The following is a 22,104-nucleotide window of genomic DNA, read 5'->3' as shown; positions in this document are numbered from 1 at the left end:
TAAATTTTGTGCACTTGCGTAGATTCAAAAACAAACTGCTCATACCTACAAGGGCACCTAAAGGCAGCAGCACATGTGCAGGAAGAGGAGTCTATGGATAAAGCCAACTGACTCACTCTTCTTGGCGAAGTCCTCAACGTCATATCTTGAGGCAAGGCGTGAATTAAAGCGAAAAGGCGGCATCATGTGCGCACGCACTTAGGATGACTTGTCATATGCCCGCAACTGCTAGTCGCACTTGAGATTCAAGCAGGTGCCCTGTGCTTATTACCGCCAAATGTGTGCTATTGTGACGCCCCTTTCATGACCTGAGTTATCCAAACAAATTTTGCGACTATGTATTCATTTTCTTGCGTGATAAAACTCATCAGGCTTGCCTAAGAAGATGTTGTCTTAAATTGAATACAATGATTATTTCTTAACTGGCGAAAAACATTGAATAACCGTAGTTCATTACTTCGACGAATGCAGTGTCACGTCACAGCAGCCACGTCGTGTTGATTTCTGCCCTGTAAGCAAGGAAATGAAGGGACACCTCGCATAGAGATTTCGTTTGTGCGTCGTGGAGATGGATTCCGCACAATAATGCAAGATAATTTATAGAGACGTCGTTAAGGTCAGAGCTAACAAGGCGACAACTGGGGCCAGTTGGTATTCCGTAGCTGTAGTACAAATGCGCGCGCCGTGTCCCTTTTGCATAAGATGTCTCTTTTTGCACAATAAAATTCATTTGATAGTTGCGCTACATCCAGTCGTGTCTAGTGTTGTGGTTGTAAAATTCAGCGCATTTGTACTGCAGCTATGTTAAAATCAGGGCCGCGGTATCTTCCCTCTACGACCTAGAGGCTGAAAGCCACCAACAAGCCTCTCTGCCTACAGCTAAAAATCCGCAGGACAGCTATGACAGAAAACCTTGCAGACATATCCTTAGAGACCAAGCAGCCTTTTTCACTTGTTCTAAGACTTCTAAAAAAAGTTTTGTGGTCCACGGACTCTACCATACAACGAAAAAAGCCCGAGAAAACTGACAAATAAAAAATTTGTCGCCAAGAATGGCTAAGGAAACTCGAAGCTTCGATAAAAGGCAGTTCGTGAATTCGTATCGGCAGAAAGCCACATGGTGAAGATGCGAGAGGCATCGGATGCACCCCTTTTAAGATACATCCTTCGTGTCTCGCAGGAGCTTCGAAACGCGAAAAAAAACACGGTTATGGCTGGTTAATAAATACGCAGCATAGGCGTGCACACAGGGAAGGGGAGTGGGAGGGGAGTGGCGCACTGAGAGACATGGAGGAGGGGACGCAAATTTCCCCCATATTCTTTCCTCTGTGCTCGCCTTTGAAGACTGGCGAACAAATTAAAAGCTAAGCAGGCGCAGGAAGCTGACTATACCACCTTCACCACCGTCTAATTGCCAGTTTATTGCGCTAACTTTTATTTTCCGAGCGCTCTAATTTAGATATGAAGAGAGCGGTGACTCGCAACTCTCAAGGCCCTCGTCCTCTTCGCTGTCCAACGAGTGGGACGAGTAAGTACATCCAGAGTCCTTCAGTAGAAAAATATACAACATACAAACGCCATTAAATTATTATTCACTTATGTATTATTACGAAGCCGCACAAAAAAGTAAACCGCACATTCTTAAAGAGGTTTTGTTTGCAGCACTAAGCATTTTCTCTTGACGTCGTAAAGCCGGCAATCAAAAACGAAACTGAAAACGGGTTGGTTGTATTAAAGGACGAAGATGTATCTTTATCTTATGTATATAATCATTTGTGGTTTACTTTTGTATATTTTGTGCTGCACGTTTTTAGTTTATGCTACACAGTACCGAATTTTTCGAAAGACGTTCAAATTGCGCGGAAACCCAATGTCGACGGCTTCCGGGGTCGCGACGCTGCCATCGCTAGCGATGCGTTTTTGTTTTGTCGATTTTTACATAGATAGATGGCACTTGCGCGCGCAACAGCGGCGGGCAGCGCACTTCCCTCTGCTCCGCGCGGCCGCCGCTTCTAGTTTCCTCCTTCCCAGCATTCCACGCGTAGCCTTCCTCCTCTCAGCGCCGACATTTTTTCGCCTTTGGGCAGCTTGCTTTTTGCTTCTCGCGCTGCTGCTGTTTTGTTGCGCGTTTCTGTCTCCGTGCGAGGTTCGCGTTTCATGCTCGAGGCGGCAGGGGAGGCAGCAGCAGCAGTGGGAGCCCCTCGCGCGCGTAGCGGTACTACCTCTCCACCACAGTGGGAAGTGGCCCGATTTTTCAGGCCGCCGCGTTTATTTCGGAGGGTCTGGGTAAAAAAGCAAGGAGAGGAGGCACACAGCCGCCGGCTCGAGAGAAGTCAACCTAGCAAGAGGAAGAAAAAGAACTGAGGAGAACGGCAACGCAGCCAGCAGCAACGGCAGACAACACGACGTCTTCGTCGGCGGTGCCGCGAGCGGACCCCGAAAGCAACCCAGCGGCACTCTGAGAACGCCCGTCTTGGCTGTGCCTTTTTTTTTCCCTCGCTGGTGATGGTTTTCGGCGCCGCGGCTCAAGTGTGATCGTCCCTCGTGGAAGTGTGTTGTGTTTGCACGGTGCGCGTGGCAGTTCTGTCCGATCGTCCACCCCTTCGACGTGAGAACAGCGTGGCGATCGACGACCCCTCGTGCGTGCCCGTAGTGGTGTGTCGGTCTGCTGGTGAAGCGAATTAGCCTCTGTCTCGAAGAAGTTTCGGTCGACGTGCGATGACTGCGACGACGGAGACCCGCCAGCAGTGCCGGCGCCCGACCTGATCACGACGGCGACCGATGTTGCCCGCGTGTGGTGAGATCGCGAATGCTTCTCCGGGTGTCGCCGCTCGCGTAGTTGTGGTCGATATGCGCGTAGCCGCAGGCACCTAGGCGCCTTCCCGCCGACCGGGCCGGGCGACGATGAATTCCTCGCTCAAGTCGTCCGCCACCGAGTGCCGAAAGTTCGCGCCCAACATATTCAACAAGTCCAAGTGTCAAAACTGCTTCCGCACCAAGGATGCCCACTCCGCCGAGGCGCTCGAAAGCAACCGGGTGAGTAGAGGAAAACAAACTGCACGGCGTTTCTGTGTGTTTGCTTGTTTCTTTTTTCATATGCGTACTTGGATGTGTGGGTAGTACGCGCGATGGGAAAAGAAACAAAAATGTATGTATCTAGTGAGGAGAGCGCTTCGGTTTGCGTTGTGGTGGACGCCGACCGACTGCCCTACACCAACTTGGGCAGCAGCCTTCGCCGTCGCCGCGTTCCTATGCTACCGCCTGCGGCTATGCAGCAGCAGGACTTATTTTTTCATCCCCGCTTCTTCATTTTTTATTTTTTTGCCTTTCGTGGCCGCTCTAGCCACTCGGCTGATTTTCCTCGTACCGACCCCGACACGGCTATGGCCTTTCGGGCTCGTCGCCGCGAACGTTCGCAGCTCTTGCGTCTCGCAAACTTTTACCGAGCCCCGGACCGGAGCGCGACGCCGGATCGGAACGCTTTGAAAGCGAAACAAGCTGTTTATTTTTTCGTTTTTATTCGAGGCCCTCCTTCCCCCGCCTCTCTCTCTCGATCGTCGAGGCAACCAACCAACAGGTGTACCCATTAGGCCTAGCCGGCCTTCCCTTCGCTACTTCTTCCAAGGCAGAAGGGCGCTGGGAAAAGCGATGAGCTCGGCACGCCGGATCGTTCGCATACCTCGACCGCATTTCTCGCGCGATCGACTGTGTGTGAGCGCTGTTGTGCGTCGGTGCGCGACGACTTGGCTGGTTGGTTGTTCGTCGGCGACCGACGTCTTTTCGCCGCTGCTGGCTCGCGCTTGGGAGGGTTTGACGGCCGCCGACGGTTGACATACATCGAGCCGAGGTCGGCGAAAATGGGCTGTCGCTGAAGCGAGCAGCGTTTCCTCAGCGACCTACGAGACGTTTTATTTTTCACCAAACACCGTCATGAAACTCGGGAGCGCACTATTTTCGGAGCAGCACTGAAGTTTCGTTCCTGTAGTACAAGACGTCGGCACAAAACTAGTTCGCAAGTTTCGCTTACAACGCAGCCGAAATGGGACGTTGTTTCTCGGGCCGTCTTTCCTGCATCGTTCCTCCGAAGGGCTAAATCTGAAGTCCAGTCCCCGTGAGAAGCTCATCGCGTGATTTGTTGCGAAGTACGCACACATCTCTGTATATATACCGTGTTGCAGCTTCCCTGGCCAACTGGCATCGTCTGCTTTTTTGTTTGCAAACATTGCGGAGCTAGCCGGCCCAGCCACCCGCGAACACACACACACACACATATTCGATGCGTAAGATATGCATCAAGGTCCTCGACTGGCGGTCGTTGTACAGTCGACCTACTCCGGGGCGGTGTCGCCAAAGCTGCCGCCGAGCGTGCTGTTCCCGATTCCTTTTAATGTCGCGGGCGCGCAGGATGTCGATTAATGTTTTTTTGCGAGCCAGCTGTAATTGCCTGGGCGTAATTGCGCGAGCGAAGGTACATCCAGTGAAACGCGGGGGACGATGGAAGATTGCTGCCGCAGTTGCATGCTCAGTCACTGCAATTCAGGTCGTGGAATAATGGAAATGCTTTAATTGCAAAGCTCAGGATCACGTAGAGCTTGATGGCTAATCGCGTTGTTCCGTGCCTGAATGTGTGAGAGAAATGCTTCAGGCCAAAGTTTTATGCATGCTCGTGCAACCTGTGCCTGATTAGGCAGCGTGTAGCCACTCTATTCCACTTTTCGATCGGCAGTGGTCCTTGCATAATATGTACAGGCCACTTTGAACTGTTTTGGTGTCATGAGTCAGGTTATTGCGAATGCCACAGATGCTAAAGATCCCCTGTGTCGTTACATGGGCAATGAGGGGCTCCTTAGTGGAGGAGTCCATACTGGTTTTAACCACCTGAGGCATTTCAGTGTGTGCGGACATCAATTGCACGGCACACAGCCGTTTTGTGGTGTCGGTGCACATCGCAGGACACCGTTTTGTATTCCTTTATTTTAAACATTGCTAATAATTAAAGTCCTTGTGTACTTTCCTTGCACTGCTGGCTTCCTTGTCCACTTAATTTGTAAAGTGTCTTCGGTGGATTGCAGGTTTGAGCTCCTATCAGCCATGGTTGCCTATGGTGGCTTTAACATTGTGTTGAAATTGTATTTGTCTTGTTGCAGCAGCATTTGACGCATGACCCCTTAACACTTACTTCCAGAGAAGTTATGCCCCGGATCATATATTTAGCTATCACTTTTGACGGCTTAGACTTGATTATTAATTTTGAGTGAGCAAGACGGCTCACCATGGTGGAGTGGAGAACATTCTGCTTGTCTGTTTCGAGACTACACTGTGTAAACAGTAATGCATGAACGCCCTTTACACTCATATCTAGATTGATTTACGGTCGTATTTTTGACGATCAATAACCTGCAGCCTTAAGCAGGTGCAGTATAATCAGTAAGGTAGCAGGATAGCTGCATTGCTTTCAAATTTTAGTGATGTCTTGCAGTTGTGCTCGAGGCTGAATGCAGTAGCTGACACTGGAAATGTGCTTCTATAGGTGGCAGTTTCTTGAGTCTGCATTCATGCTTGAAAGTACTATGCCGTAAGGACGTTGGCGGAAAACACACACACAAAAGAGATGGGTTGCGGCGTCTTCTAGCTAGTGAGTGACTTTGATCCCGATAGCAGTAGTCGCATTTCAGTGGAGGCAGAATGCGAAATTTTGGTGGTGCTTACTAATCCCAGGGGGGGCCGAAATTTGCTTTGATCCTTCAATGATGACATGCTTCATAGCTGATGTGTCAAATAAACATCCGCAAGTGAACAGAAGAGATGACTAAGAAACAATGAAATGAGCGCCGATCAGTCAGTTTTCCGGAGAAACATTCTTTAAATTTTTAATCAAATCTAGAAGGCTGTTTGTTGTACCATGCAACTGTTGCATGGTACAACAAAGCACTGTCATGGGAAACCATGACAGTGCATGCGATAATATATGCTAACCTTGCCAAAAACAGAGTGCTTATAATAAAGTGCTTATTACACTTTCTTCATTGGCCAGCCAGTGGCCATTGAGATGCTGTAGAAAATTAAGAGGCATAATGTGCAGTAGAGAACTACTATATAGTTTTGTCTTACTGTGTGCAAAAGATAGCTTATGAAGAACTCAAAGAATTGGAATGTGAAGCTTTGGGGTTCAGTTGCCAAGACATATCATGCCAATAAAGGCATAAAATTGCCTGCACATTGATGCTACTATGCTTTTGACGCTGTTTTCCAGCCCACAATAAGCAACACGTATTTGTATTGTACTGCTGACCTTTCCAATGTCCTTGACTGAATTGTTTCCTTTGTTGCCTACGTTCTCAGCATTCCAAAAAAATTTCGTTGTGCTATCTCTCTCAGCTCCCTGAAAGTTGGAAATATACGAGAGCTGATAGGTTTACAAGCTTTCGCATTCATTGGATCCCATGTTTTGGACAGAAGTGCCAGCTGGCATTGAATCTTGACTGACATTGTTGTTTGCCTCTCTCATCAGAGGCTAAAATTGGAAAGAGAAACATCAGCATTCATTTTCAGTGCTGGAACTGACTTCTTGTATGTCTATGGACAGCAACCAATGCACTCATGTCTTGCTTTGCAACCGTGAAATTAGTATGTATTTGATATATCAAACAAGAGGTGTCATAGGACCCCATTACGGTCGAAGTTAATGCAGTGTGCAATGAATTGTTTTTGATTTGGCTTCTCTGCTCGCATTGATTGTACTTGACAAACAGATGCATTCACTCTGGGTACAATTATGTGTTCACGTGGTACAGTTGCACGAGTCATTTTTCCAGTTAACAGTATCAGATCATATTATCACTTTATATATTTATAACTCAAATGCATCTGCACTGGGTGTCGGTATTATATTAGGGAGTGATTTGTTCACTGCACAACTTGAAGAGGGGGATGATGTTAGAGTGAAACATGGCATCAGTGATTATTCCAGTCTTTAGATGTTTGTAAGCAGGAAGTATAAAGGAATGCTGATGTACGGGCGTGTTAGTGTCAGACAGCTTTTGGTGGCTGATACTACAAGACAGGTAATTAGTAGGCCTTGTGAGGGAACTTTTAATGGAGATGTAAATAAATCCATTAAAAAGGATGTTTAGGTGGCTAACATTAGGACGGGATTCATGTAACAGGACTTCGATGGCGTTAAGAAGGGATGTTTTGCGGAGGGATTTCCAACAAATTTGTATGCCTTGATGAGGTTATGGTGAGGAGGGTCCCGAACAGCACATGCATTTTCTAGATTGGATCAATTATTGTGAAATGTGCAAGTTTTTTATTAGAGAGCAAAGCTGGATGCAGGTTACATTGGAAATAGTCAAGAATGTGGTTACCTTCACTAGTCGCACTTGTTACTGAGATTCCCATGTGAGACTGCATGATAAGGTGAGCCCCAAGTTTATTTTAAAGTGGACAGGAAGATGTGAATGGGCCTTAAAGGCAATCTAAGGCTGCACTTGGTATTTTACATGAATGGTGAGGTTGTTAGTATTAGGGCTCAGATGAATTTTGAATGTAAGATGCTGGTTTTGCATTGTCCTTGAAAGTTTATAGCCAGATGGTAGCTGTGATATGCTGAAAAAAGCTGTTCCAGACAGTTGTAGCTTAAAAGAAGACAACAAAGTAAGGTAGAAAAAGAAAAGCAAGCAGTCTATGCACGTGGACGCTAATAGGATGACTGATTTGTGTGAAATATGTGTGGTAATGTGTGGTGGAAGCATGTGCTGATGGAAAAGGAAGTGGTTGCTGTTGTGCTGTTCAGTGCAGAACATGCCTTGGGTTTAAGCATAACATTTTCTACATAAACTGTATACTCCTCTGTCAATGACTGAAATTATCTGTTCGGTCTTAGAATTCCTTGAGGCTGTGTTAAATTTGCTGATCATATGTAGTCAGTCTCGAAATTAAACGACCTGACTTCAGTCATGATTTAGAATTCAGTGGGAGAAAAATTTGCCAATTTTTTTAGGATTAATACAGCTGCATAACACAGATAAAAGAAACAAAAAGAAAAAAGAGTGCAAATGAGCTCTACAGATTTGTAAGGGACGTGCCAAAGTTGCGCAGGAAATGTTCTCGCTCTCTCGAATGATAAATTTTGCAATAGCTGGTATGTCCTGATGAATACACACTGTAACTCAGCACTGCTTTTGGGGCTCTCTGTGTACTTGCTTTGACTCATTTATGTCACAAGCAGTTGGTCGTAATTGAAAAAAAAGCAAAATGCCTGTCCTGCAATAATGCAGAGGTGTCCGCCTTTGAATCGAATTTCTGCTTTCTTTGTGCAAGTGTGCTTTCTGATGGTGTTGCTGCCGCATTTCGATTGAGGCGAAATGCTAGAGGCCCCTCTCGTACTGTGCGATGTCAGACGCCATTCATCCTCACCGGTCGGGAGGAGGGTGTTTAGGGTAAGGAAACATTGTGGGGCTGTGGGAGAAGAGAAAAGGATGTTATCCGTGCTATGTTATCCAGGGGGATCGTAGCGGTAATGGTTGAGGTATGAACAGGGTGGAATGAGGAAAATGTTCAGCTAGATGGCCCAGAGAGTGTGTACTTGTTCTGTGGTTAGAGGAAGGTGGAAAGACGTGGGGCCTGTTGTGGATGCCAAAGCTGTTGGCAGTGCTGTTTGAGGATCTTCTTGTAGTAATGTGCCTCACTTGCAATCGGTGGGAAAGGCCATCAGATCGCTGTCATAGTGAATCGCATGGAATGGAGTCTTATAGTGTTGGAAATGGCCTTGGATTATTTGATGGAACTAGAAATGGTTAATGATGCAATACGACTATCGCATTGTTGGGTATTATGATGTGCAGACTGGACATCTGCAGAGAGTGTCTGGATGATTTGTGACAACAGAGCCAAACTTTTTGCCAGTGCACAGTGTTGGAGTGCCGAGAGATTGGAATGTTTTTGCCACTTTTTAATATAAGAAGCGAACTTAGTGTAGAACGAATTAAGTGACCAAAAAAGTAACGCTTTAAGCTTGAGCAGTGGGTGAGGTCATTAAGTATAAATTTGAATGCTTGCAATGGCAGGGTTGACATCCAGGACAAATTAATATAATTTTAGCAGAATGGCATGAAATAAACATCTTGAGAGTCTGTTGGAAGGTGCAAGACTTCAACGCTGCGTGGGTTATTGTAGCAGTCGTAACACCGTAAATGTTGCTGTCCCCAGTGCTCAGGATTAGCCCTTTTCTGCACTGGTTCATTGGAAACTTTTCTGGGATAAAACCGCAGTAATGGGGGCTCCACTCATTTTAGTCGAAACGTCATGGTACTCATAGGTGCGCACAGGCGTGCAAATTTCATCAAGTGGGACTTCAGTGCCTTTTATGTGCCGTCTTTTGTTATGGCTAGACATCAAAAAGTTTAATCACACGTTCACCGCCGGGCAGTTTCCTTTAACTCCTGTTGTGCGGCGCTAGCTCCGTCTACCTCGACGCGCATGCGCATTATGCCGCTAGCGGTGACAGTAATGCTGCTGGATTAACGGTATGCTAAACGGTGTGAATTATATCTATGTGCTTCCGGCTTACACTAAGTCGACTGCACCGTAGTCGGCGTGAATGCATTACAGGCGTTACTTGTAGTGGCCAGCTGATTCAGGGCGTTGCATATATCTCATGCGCGCGGGCTGCATTATCAGCCGCTGCTGCATAGCGCGGCAGTGGTCCATCTGGCATAGGCTCAGTTCGGAGGAGGGTGACAGCCGCTTAAACGCTCCGCGCTGCGGGTTATTCCCGTGGGCGGTTTTGCCTGCGGTTCGTTGGCAGCGATTGGCGGTCGTCTAATTCGATCCGTCCGGGCTGCCTACGGGGCAGTGCGCGGGAAAGTTCACACGCACCCGTTTTTGGCGACCGTCGACGCGGGACCTTCGACGGTTTCTGTTCGTCCCCCCCCCCCCCCCCCCCTTCTTTTTCATGTGCGTGTTATGCATCATTTTTGCTTGTCGGTCGCCGTCTCTTAGACTGGCCGTGCTAAGGGGCGGACGGCGCGATAATGTTTCGTTTGCACTTTCTAATCACGCCTTGGCGGCTTTGTGTAGGGCCTGCTGACCTCGTTGCGTTTTTTTTTTTATCGCGGGTAAATAACCTGCACGTCCGGCTCCCCCCGAGTCGCCGTATCGTCCCGCGTTCCGGATCTCCCTGCTACCCCCGGAGTCATCTTCATTGTGTTACCAGCTCCGCTTCAAAGTCCGTGTAGCCACACCCGTTTGCCGGGTCTCGCAGTGAATAAGAGTGGGATATACTTAAGGCGCATTGTCGGTCACGGTGCTAGCGGTTAATTTGAACGGTTAGAACGAATGGCCGAAGGACTTGAATGCGCTTACTTATGTATTAATTAGAGCACAGAACTGTTTATAGTCATTCCGTGATAGATCATTTGACAGTGCAGATACTTAGAAAAGATACGCGCGCCGTCGGTGGGGGCTGAGTGCGCGTGTCGCACGCACTTCTGTACCAAACTGGGCGTGTTGTGCGCATTGCCGAGGCACTATGGCCCCTTTTGTCTCTGTAAAACGAATTTCGTTGTAACGGGTTCCTGCGCACGTTCACTTCCGAGGTGCGGTATCCAAATGCACGGACATTCAGAGGGCCGGCACGTTTGTTTCGAGCACTTCCTGATGGCTCATATCCTTAACAAAAAATTGGTGACCCTCTGCGCTCTGCCGAGGTAATTCGAACGACACATGAGGTGTGAGACAGTACTAGCTTTAACTTCCTACTGAAGGTTTACTCGACTGATGACGTCACGCCTTCTAGGCCCCATATTCTTACCAGAAACGCTATAGTCGGATACAACTTAAGCCTACAATGAAGCTCCGCCAACATTTATTAGCACCGGCGCACAGAATTCCTCCGCGACAAAAACGTAGTCCGTTGTTGAAAACTTTCTCGTCACCTAAACAGAAGCTATAATCACGAGAAAAAAAGTTATAAGCTCTAGAATTTGGATACCTGGCTCGATCAATAAAGTCAAACATTATACAGCTGATTTCGTTTACTTTTGTGAGTGGCTAGCGGAGTAACACAGTACGCCGCGGATCGTGGCCCAGTGTTAACAACTGCTGTTTTTTTTTAAGTTGTATCCTACTTTTTTTTTTATACGCGGTTTGCAAAATCACCTAGGGCCTGCTTTAAAGATACAAGAGGCCTCAACCAACTGAGCCACTAATCTTTGACTGTTTTGTTTAAAGATCAATTCGCCGTCGGTATGCTATAGCAACGGCTTGCAGAGAGCCTCGCGACAATGCACAAACGCAAGTTTTGAGTGTGCATTGCTTCCGTGTATCGGGAACCTGCGCTGCCAAGGTGGCACTGCAGTTTGTTCCAAGTTCGGTGACTCAAAACTGCTTTTGTCAGCCGCTTGGGACGCTGCAAACGCGAGAACACATTCTGCGCGATTAGATACCCGCGTTTGGCTGACAGCATTCATTGCCTAGCTTCTCTCGGCGTAGCCCAGGTGCGCGGAGGCTCACGCCAACAAGCGCCTGAAGGTGGCGCGGAAAAGTAGGAAGAGTACTACCCAAAACTGCTTGCTCTTCTCGCTAGGCAGTGTGTTATGGCGCTGCAATCGGCACCGCAAACTTCAGCGCAAGTTCTTCATACCGTCCGCGTTGTTTTTCGCGCCAAGGACTACAACCACCAGCAGGCATAGGCTTTCTGCTCGTCTAAGCTTTCGAAGACCTGATTGGATGACGTGTTTGCGGCGGACGACCCTTTGGGGCTGGCTATAGCATGGGGGGGTTTGTCTTTGGCTCTCACACTTGTCCGTCCCAGGATGCCTTGGCCACGCGTCCCCTTGTGTTCAAGGTGGGTGGGATTCGCTGCAGGGGTCGTCACCGCTTGGCGTCTTTTCTTGGGCCACGGCCGCGCTGTACAGGTTTCCCGATATGTCATTGCAGGGTTGATCGCTGCTGATTGCACACACACACAATGGCTTCGCCTCGTCACTGTTCCTGCAGATGGCCGGCGCTACTTCTGTATATGCTTATATGTATTCTTTCGCGATCACCGCTTATTAAGGGCGGAAGCCGCGGGAGAGGGATGTATAGCCTAGTATCGTCACAAAAAACGCCGTGCAAAAAAAAAAATGGAGGGGGAATAAGAGAGGGAAAACGATGGAACTGCGTAGCAGCTGAATGGAGAGGTATATCATTTCTCTGTGCCAGTTCGTCTGCCCGAAGGCAGCCGACCGGTTCCGATCGCCTAATTAAGCTTTTGCGAAACTGGTTTCCACTCCACTCGTGTGATTAGCGCGCCCGTCTGTCTGTGTGTGTGTGTCGTACGTGCGGGGTAAAAATATATACATTCGCTTAGGTATGCATGCCTGCACTTTTTCGCGCTGTTATAAGCGCGTTCCGATTGGGGCCCTTGTATATATATAGTGTGGAGAAAAAACGATTTCAGCCGAAATGTGTCGCCTCCGATATGCCTCGCTGCGTTCGCTTGCTGCACGGACTGCTTAATGCTCCGCGCGCAGTCTACCGCGTAGATCGTATCGGTGCACTGATCGTAGTAGCCTGCGGATCCCGTGTTTACAGGGTGTTTCGCCTAAGACTTATTTTTAAGAATAGGCTTTTTGAGTTACAGAAGAGCGCCTTTCTTCGGCATAGCTTTGTCAGCGGTGAAGAACGTCAGAATACAGCCAAGGCGTGCTAACCAGCCTGTTAGTTGGCACGCCTTAGCTGTATTATGGTGTACTTCACCGCTGACAATGCTATGCAGTAACAAGCGCTCTTCTAACTCAAAAAGCCTATCTTTAAATATTATGTAAAATCTCAGGGGAAACACCCTCTCTATGCTCAGTAGCCAGCAGTGGCTGCGACGCCCAGATGGGATCGCGCTGCGCTGAATGGGCAAGTGTCGTTTCGGCTGTCTTCAGGGACATATATAGCAAGGAATTCTTTCTGCGTAGCACCCGCCGCGGTGGCTCAGTGGTTATGGCGCTCGGCTGCCGGCCCGAAAGACGCCTGCTCGATCCCGGCCGCTGCGGTCGAATTTCGATGGAGGCGAAATTCTAGGGGTCCGTGTACTGTGTGCCATGTCAGTGCACTGTGTGCCATGTCAGTGCACTTTATAAACGAAGTCCAGGTGGTCGAAATTTCCGGAGCCCTCCACTACGGCGTCCCTCATAGCCTGAGTCGCTATGAGGGACAATATGCTGAGGGCAGACAAGGTATACTACTTTAAGTTGCTACAATGGATACATAAAAATCGCTTGTATGTCACATCCACAGACAGAATAAACTTGTACGCTATCAGAGACCCGAAAATGGAGATGCCGAGGATAAGGACAAATTATGGTCGTCAAGCACTTTCTTTTCAAGTTATCAGAATTCTCAATAGAAGAGATATAAATATTAATTACAGTAAACCCTTTTCCACTTTCAAAAACGAATGTAAGGGAGCTCTTCTCTGCAGCGATGTCACCTATAGCAATCGCTAAAATTTCTTATGCGAGCAAGTTGTGGTCTATTTTTTTTCTTTTTTTTACTGATTCTGTGTTCGCCTCTCTGTACTCTTTTTTTGTGTTTATATGTACATAATGTCTTGTTTTTCAGTAGGCTAGAACAAGCCTTAAGTGGAACTTTGTTATTTGATGTAGTGTTTCATGTATGTCTTGGTCCTTGTTTCTTATTTATATACTCATCGTACATCTATTATGCAAATTTTTTGTCACGCGCTTCTGTCTTTTTTTTTTCCGTATGTATTTTCCTCTGTGTAACGCTTACATCTGGCCTACTTTTTCTTACCGGCCCGCCGGACTGTTATAATTTGTAATTTGTATGTTTGTCATGTAGTAGGGGGCTGAGGCCCTGTCAGGCAACATTGTGCCTTTAGCCTCAGCCCCTTCTTAGGCAAATGTCTAAGGAACAAATAAAAAAGAAAGAAAAAGAAAAAGAAAACCCCATAAAACCATAGAACAAACTTTCTTGCATGGCGGCCGCTTATACTGGCCAATAAGAAGAACGGTGCGGGATATGAGGAGCCCTGCGGTCAGCCAAAACCCATTGGTTATAACGAAATACTCCTATATACGAGCTCTCGTTCTCGGCGAGGCTCGGGCAAACATGGTCCGAACCCGACGAATAACATGAAGCCGAACTTATCCGAAACAAAGGGAAGGCGATTACACTTTCGTTTTCAAACAGGACACGCCCACTGTCGATTTTCTGCAAGTGTGTATACACACGACGATTGTTTGAGAGGCGAGTTTTTGGTCGCGAGATCGTAGCACGTGTGTTTGACGAGTGATTGAGTGTGATCCGTCGTATAGCGCAATCGCCTATTCCTTTCACAACCGCATAGATAACGCCGGTCCTGGAGAGAGCGCACAATCGCCTATTCTTTTCGCAGCTGCGCAGATAGCACGGGAAAGCCAGAATAAAAGGACGCGATAAGGTTGGTCTTTATCAGTGGATGTCGCAGCAGGCTCCCTGCCAGGCCAACATAAAGGAAGCACTCTATCGCTGCGATATGAATGGCGCTGAATTCGTCCAGTACAAAAGTCGACGCTGTAGGCTATAGCACACGCTCGTAAAAAGGCAGTGAGTTTGAGAGCTATAACTTAGCGTCAAATGAAACGCAACCACAAAAACACAAAACATTGGCTCCGGGAAAGGAAATAGAGGCGGCACCTATTAACCCTTTCCAAAGAACGAATTTTCACCGTCGAAGTGAAAATTAAGTGCTGTATACGTAGTCGGATACAACTCAGGAACGAAGCAGCTGTACCACCGTTCCAGCCAGTGGCGTCTGGCGATTCTCATGATCCGGCTAGCGTGACGATGCAGGCGGTGGCAGATGAAAGGGGATAGTCGCCTCCCTGCATTGTCACGCTTGCAGGGTCATGAGAACGGGTCGACGCCATTGGCTGGAAGGGGGTCCTTTGACGGGGAAAAACCGCTTCCTTCTTGAGTTGTATCCGACTGTAGCATGCAGCCTCCATCAGCTGAGGTGTTCGCGTTTTGGTGTTCTCGTTTCAGACGTTTTCGCGTTTCATTTGGCACTGAGCGTCTAAAAGGCATAACAGTTCGCTAATAATAATGATAATAATAATAATAATAATAATAATAATAATAATAATAATAATAATAATAATAATAATAATAATAATAATAATAATAATAATAATAATAATTGGTTTGGGGGGAAAGGAAATGGCGCAGTATCTGTCTCATATGTCGTTGGACACCCGAACCGCGCCGTAAGTGAAGGGATAAAGAAGGTAGTGAAAGAAGAAAGGATGGAAGAGGTGCCGCAGTGGAGAGCTCCGGAATAATTTCGGTCACCTGGGGATCTGTAACGTGCACTGACATCGCACAGCACACGGGCGCCTTAGCGTTTTGCCTCCATCAAAACGCAGCCGCAGCGGTCGGGTTCGAACCCGGGAACTAACAGTTCGCTAGACTGGCGCAGTTTTGTGACACCTTGTGCATTGCAGAGCATCGGTTTTCTTTCATGTTGTATCTCTGACTGTGCTATCCGAGCTTAATGGCCACGATGAATACAGTAGGCGATGTAATCGACGCCAAAGCTTAGCCTTCGCTACCGTGTCCCTCCAGGACTGCGATTTTATTTTATTGAGATATAGTAGACGGCCAAATTTTGTCTTGGGGGGCCTTCAGCCGCTTTCTTTGTCGACCACATTTCTTCGATATTCGTGAGCGTGTCGAAGCGAGTATTGTGATCTTGACGAAAGTGGGCGCGGACGGTCAGGACTCTGCAATTGAGGACGGACACTTGGTGCACATTCTTTTTTTTTCTCCCTGGGCCTTTATAGTGCGCCGTTATATGAATGCACCGGTCCTCCGATGCGGACGACACAAGTGGTGGGTCATAATGCGGTGAATTCAGCGCAAAACCCAGACGAGGGACACAAGAATTAAGACACGTATTAGATCGTGAATGTTCTGTGTGTCTTCTTGTATTCCTCTTCTGGGCATTGCGCTGAATTCACCGCATTATGCAGGACCAACTAGCCCGGCAGCACGCTCCCTTGAACAAGTGGTGTCGACAGACCAGGACAAGCTACTCGGATTAAGAAGTTATCGATTGAGAGCGGCCCATCTTGTGGCGTACGGGCAGGCGCGGACGTGGCGAAATGCCGGATACGAAAACCATCCTCTCCCCTGTATATTGTTGTCGTAGGTATAGGAGACGTGACGTATATAGCGCGACGTTAGTTCCGATTGGCTACACTTCTCCTCAGCCCTTGGCCTGCAGACGTCCATGTACACGGGAGGCCGTAGTCTGGTGACAGCAGACGTCTGCGGACAGTAGGCAGGTAGCCCCTAGTCACTTGACAGCAGCTGTCCTTGTGCAGTAGACATGTAGCCCGTAGTCTATTCACAGCGGACGTTTCTAGACATTAGATGTCTGGTGATGACGACTGACACAAGGTTGGCGGTCGACTGAGGTTGATCAGCCTTACTCAAGGTGGTGGCAGTAGAAATCTGTCTATAGTAGATGGTTTGGTTTATGGGGGTTTAACGTCCCAAAGCAGTGCAGGCTATGAGGGACGCCGCAGTGAAGGGCTCCGGAAATTTCGACAACCCGGGGGGTTCTTTAACGTGCACTGACATCGCACGGTACACGGGCCTCTAGAATTTCGCCTCCGTCGAAATTCGACCGCCGCGGCCGGGATCGAACCCGCGTGTTTCGGGTCAGCAGCCGAGCGCCGTAACCACAGAGCCACCGCGTGATGACCTGCCTGTAAGTAGACGTCCGTAGACAGTACACGTGTTGTCTGTTGACAGCAGACGTCTGCATAGAGCAGTCCGTATAGCCTACGGACAGCAGAGGACAGTACCCCGTAACCGTTTACTTGTCAGGAGCACGGTTACGAGGTTGAGATCGCCCGCAGTGCACGTGTGTCGCCGTGCAATCATAAAGACTTGGGTCCGTCTCACGCCCTCGCTCTTGGGTGTGCGCGTCCTTCTGCGTCATCGAGCGTCCCCGTCGTCGTCTTCGCGCGAGTCCCGTGGACGAGGCCGCTGCGTGACGCTCGCCTCCTTATCGGCGCGTGTTGCCTCTCCCCCTCTTCGTGGGCCCGTTCCTCTTGTACGACCTTAATACAGTGCGTGTGGCGAGGAGGCGCGGCGAGGCCTGCATTCCTCCCCGCTGGCTCCGACCGCCAAGTTGTTTGAGGAGCGTGAGCGTCCTCCCACGGCCGCTGACGACGACGCCGGGAGAGTGGTCGCCGCTGCTTCCTCGGCCCAAGAAGGGGATGGAAGGCCTGCCCACCACAGCCTGCGTGCCCGTGAAACGCTCGGGGGAGCGCCGCCGCGCGCGTGTCGAGATTCGGTTGGCATTGGTTTTTGACGAGAGCTAAGCGTTGTTCCGCATCTGTCGGAACGCTGCCGGGTGTGACTATTTGTGAGCCTGCGGCCGGTTTCGGCTAAGTGCAGGTGCGGAGCGCCTCGCTCTCACGGTGGGGAGAAAGGTGGGGGAATCGCGTGAACTCGCTCAGGATTGATTAAACTCGCGCCCAGACTGTATATACAATCTGCATCAACAAAACGATCAATTTAGTTATTGGAGCCCCGGTACATTTCAGTCGGAGGCATACGGGGTGTTTCACCTAAGACTTTCTGCAAATTTTGAAATTAGGCTGTTTTAGTCAGATGAGCGGTTTTTTCGGCGTAGCATTGTCAGCGGTGTAGTACATCAGAATACAGCTAGGACGTGCTAACTTGCAGGCTTGTTCACTAATATTGAATAGCTAGCTTGTTGAATATTACTTTTAGGCTTAATTATTGAGAGCTGTGTAGCTCGCCGTAAGTAATAACCATATCAATTTCTAGAATTTAGAAAACGTGCTTACCCTCGGCGCTGTGACCCAACATATTTTGGCTACATCGCGCCAAAATACATGCGCTTTCGAGGAGCTAGCAGGCGAATCAACCTCTCCAGTGCACGTCTCTCGTCGAAATAGCCAAATTTTTTGGGGCTACAGCGCCGAAAGTGAACGCATTTTCGAAATTCTAAAAACTGACATGGATAATATTTACGGTGGGTTGCAGGCCTCAGTATTTAAGGAGCCTAACACTTGTGGTTACACAGTTTACTTTTTAATCCTAACTAAAGGGACAGTGAGGAGAACTCTATCAACTTTTTTTTGTTAGCAAAATCTGATAGTTCGGCATTTCATGGCTTTGTTGCCGCTTGTCCGGTAGCAAAAGATGCATTTATTTCAAAGAAATTTGGATTCGAAGTTGAAAAAGTTTTTCCCGCCCTCCGATTCAAACTCGGCGCACTCTTATGACGTCACAGGACGGAGTGACGTGAAACGTGACGTAAACGCAGACTCCCTGGTTTCTGCTGGCTAGCGGTGCGGTCTAGCAGCAGCCGAAATGAAAGCTACCGCCGCCGCACGTTGAAGGCATCTATTGGGGGTCGCTACCGTCGCACCATTTACGTTTGCACCGGCGTCTTGCCAGCGTTACGATGGATCCCGTTCCCGAACCCGACGACGTAGTTCTCGCAAAATCTCCGGCCTGCATTTCAGCGACCTCAGCCCCACAGAGCGTGCGATGCTTTTGAGGGAGCACGGTTAGGTTAGGCGCCGGCGGGTCGTTTCCCCCTTCCTCAGTGAGCAACCATCGCTAATTAAATGCAATCCTAGTGCGGGGAGTCGCGAGGGGCCAGGACAAGGTCGGAGCAATGCGCCCATCGGAGGCTGGCCGGGGCTTTGGGGCCAACGGATTGGGATTCCTTGAAAGGCGCGGTTGCACGGTGCAGCAGGCGGCGTCGAGGAGGTTTCCCAGGGTTTCAAGGGCCAGGTTATTTATTTATTTATTTTTTTGCCTCGAAAAACGGTCGGGTGCTCAAGGGCGATTGCGTTTAAAGTTGGTGGCTTGAATGTAAAGACGACGCACTACGCTTCAACAGGTTTCGCCCATTTTCGGAGGTACGGGGTCCACTGGATCGGGCTCTCTGGCCCACTTGCATGTACCTTCAGATGTGTGTCCTGTGAATGGATTAAATTAGCCGAGAGCTCGAAAAGAACAGCTCCGCCCAACTGCCGAAGCTATTGAATGGAGCCGCAAACAAACGAGTCGGAGGAGAGTGGAGTCACGGTTTCTGCAGGTTGGTCCTGGTAGTGGTTTTTAATTTAAATAATAGTGAAAAAGGAAGGAAAAGATTTTTGCTAGCCCCGGCATCTGCCATCGATACTGAAGCACCTGAGCTGGGGCAGCGGAAATAAAGGACAGCAGGCAGAATGGAGAAATGAAATGAAAGAGGTGAGGGGACAGGAATAGAGGACAGGGGGAGAAGTAATATGTACAAACTATTTACACAATAAGAAATGTGTCCAGGTTGTGCGCGTGATTAGTTTATTTTAGAGGAATTAAATCACACACGCGCACAGCACAGTGTTGGCTACAACTGGAATGGGGTTCCAGATCTATTTTTCTGAACTGCCTTGTATCTTGTCTCCCGTCCATAATAAACGATTTCCGTTAAGTAGTTTGATGTTGACTGGCACAGCCGGGAACGTTTCGCCGGGCGAGCACGGAAAGACACAAGTGCTCTTTACACTGCTAACTGCCTTGTACGATCACCGACCATCGTGCCATCATAGTTTTTCATCGACCGTGACGATCATCTGACCAGCCTTAACAGGCTCCTTCAAAGGTTAACTAGCACTTGACGGGGCACTTGGGGTTCCTCTGCTGTTCCGCGGTGGTAAATCGAGGCGCATCAAAAACAAAAATACGGGGCACGCAAAGCTCATAGACGCGAAGCACCATAACAAATGGAAACTCTCCTGGCCGCCTGTAGCGCCGCCAAGCATCGGTTTTCTTTGCTTTCAACATTCAGGTTGTCTTTTGTCTGTCTTCCTTGTGTGATAAAAGTGCACTATCGGTTTCAAAACAAAACTTACTTCAGTATTGAACCGCGCAGCCTTCCTTTGTCAGCCCCTGAGATTCGTGGCTTTCATGTAGAAAGAAAAATTCCTCCAAGGTGGCGTCTCTTTTCCTGTGACGTAATCACGCTTGTACTTGCGAGATTGGACTGTGGCGGCGATACCTGTATTTTAGTTCTTGCTATTTCCTACCTTACGAGAGCTTTGTTTTCAATAATAATAATAATAATAATAATAATAATAATAATAATAATAATAATAATAATAATAATAATAATTGGTTTTGGGGAAAAGGAAATGGCGCAGTATCTGTCTGATATATCGTTGGACACCGGAACCGCGCCGTGAAAGAAGGGATAAAGCAGGGAGTGAAAGAAGAAAGGAAGAAAGAGGTGCCGTAGTGGAGGGCTCCTGAATACTCGCACAGCACACGGGCGTCTTAGCGTTTTTCCTCCATAAGAACGCAGCCGCCGCGGTCAGGTTCGAACCCGGGAACTCCGGATCAGTAGCCGAGCGCCCTAACCACTGAGCCACCGTGGCGGGATTTCAGTAAGAGTGGGGTATTTTGTGATCAGGAGCTGGCATTCTATTGATACAAGCCAACCTCAATTTCTCCTCAGTGTCCCTTTAAAGAGCCTGCTAGTTAACACTTCTTAGCTGTATTCTAATGTACTACACCGCTGAAAATGCTATGCCTGACACATGCCCTTGATGCCAGGCCCGCCCAACACTCTTACACATTTCGTGGGGATGCGGGTTGAAACCGAGCCACTTACAGACGCAGTACACGTCATTTGAGCGGTAGGCTGCGGTGCTGACCAGCGAATCGTATTGAGGACCAACGAGCTCTCGTAAAACAGGTCCGTCGACAGCTTCAGCCAGGGGAGCCCTGGAATGAGGACTCCACCCACAAGCCTCAAGAAACATTCCGCTGATTTTAATGATTAAAGTTTACCTATCTACCTATCTGCGCCGGAAAAAGCGCTATCCTAACTCAAGAAGCCATCTTAAAAATTTGCGCAAAGTCATAGGTGAAACACCCTGTATAAATTGCAGTTGCCCTTCGTACTCTTCAAGGATCGACGAATGGACGGCTGTGTGAAAATGTTTATTACCGCGAAGTTTTCCTGCGTGTGCTTCGATTCCCTGGCGCCTTATCCCTTAGTCTGCCCCGCGAGACGCGGTGTTGCTCCTCCGGAAACACCGCGCCACTCCGCCGATGTTTGAGAGATTGTGGTCGCGGTGTTTTCGGGAGCCTTATCTCGAAAATTCGCTGTTAGCACTAAACGCGGCGTAGTGTGGCCTTGAAAAAGACGCGCCCTCCGATTGCGATGGTCGCCGAGTGTATGCTTGCTGTTATCGCCGCCTCCGAGTGGTTCTTGTTTGTTTGTTTGGTTTTGTTTGTCGTCGCGAAGCCACTTTGTTTTCCTGTCTCCTTGGCGTCACCATTGCGACGTTTATAAATCGTGTGCACATTCATAAATCGTGTGCACATGGGAGAGGGAAAAAGCTGCAGAGGACAATACGAACGGGCTGGAGTGCATGTTTTTGGCAGGTACTTTCGCGTCATGAAGAGCACCTGACCAGTGTTCTTCAAGAGCAAAGTATGCAAGGGTTGCACCTTGCCGGTATTCAGACACGTTTGGTTTCGTTTGGGGGGAGGGAGGCGTGTGTGTGTTTGGGGGGGGGGGGGGGGGGGGAGGGTTAACGTCTCTAAGCGACTCAGACTATGAGAGACGCAGTATTCAGACACATTGAAGCTTACTAAAAGGGGGTTTAACTTCATGTTTAGGACAGCGCAGCGAGCTATCTAGAGTTTTGAAAAGTGTAGGTGTCGCGGTAAAGGGACTGCGGGGAGAACTCGCGGTTTGTGCTGGTGAGTGTTGTTACGCCGATTACGCAGAGAATCCGGCCTTGTCGGCGTTGTGAGCGATAAATAGGGTAGGCCAGGCAGCCACCCCTCGAGAAACAGCCTAGGTGGGCAACCTAGGTGATGTGATCTTGTGGGGTCGTTGTTGTTGTTAGCCTATCAAAAGATGGCACATACCCACACTGGGGGATCGGCCAACAATCGGGTGGCTATTCACCTGAACGCAGTTAATAAAAAGGAAAAGCACGTGGGAGCGCAACGCCGGTGAATTCTTCCTCATGAACAGAAAAGGTATGAGAGTTTTGATTTCAAAATTATAAGAAT

At 48.6% G+C, this 22,104-nt stretch overlaps 1 protein-coding gene across 1 annotated transcript in view; it reads left to right on the top strand.

The window, feature by feature from the left end:
* The first annotated feature begins 1,952 nt into the window (after nucleotides 1–1,952).
* osp (myosin phosphatase Rho interacting protein outspread) overlaps nucleotides 1,953–22,104 on the top strand; it is a 114,405-nt gene continuing 94,253 nt past the window's right edge. Inside the window, exon 1 of the mRNA XM_077635097.1 lies at nucleotides 1,953–3,036. Coding sequence (XP_077491223.1) covers nucleotides 2,905–3,036 — 132 coding nt within the window. The 5' untranslated portion in view covers nucleotides 1,953–2,904. The remainder of the gene's footprint in view (nucleotides 3,037–22,104) is intronic.

The sequence above is a fragment of the Amblyomma americanum genome, chromosome 8 (assembly GCF_052857255.1).
Source record: "Amblyomma americanum isolate KBUSLIRL-KWMA chromosome 8, ASM5285725v1, whole genome shotgun sequence".
NCBI classification, from domain to species: domain Eukaryota; kingdom Metazoa; phylum Arthropoda; class Arachnida; order Ixodida; family Ixodidae; genus Amblyomma; species Amblyomma americanum.
Note: the sequence above shows the minus strand (reverse complement) of the source record. Positions and strands in the feature narration are given on the sequence as shown.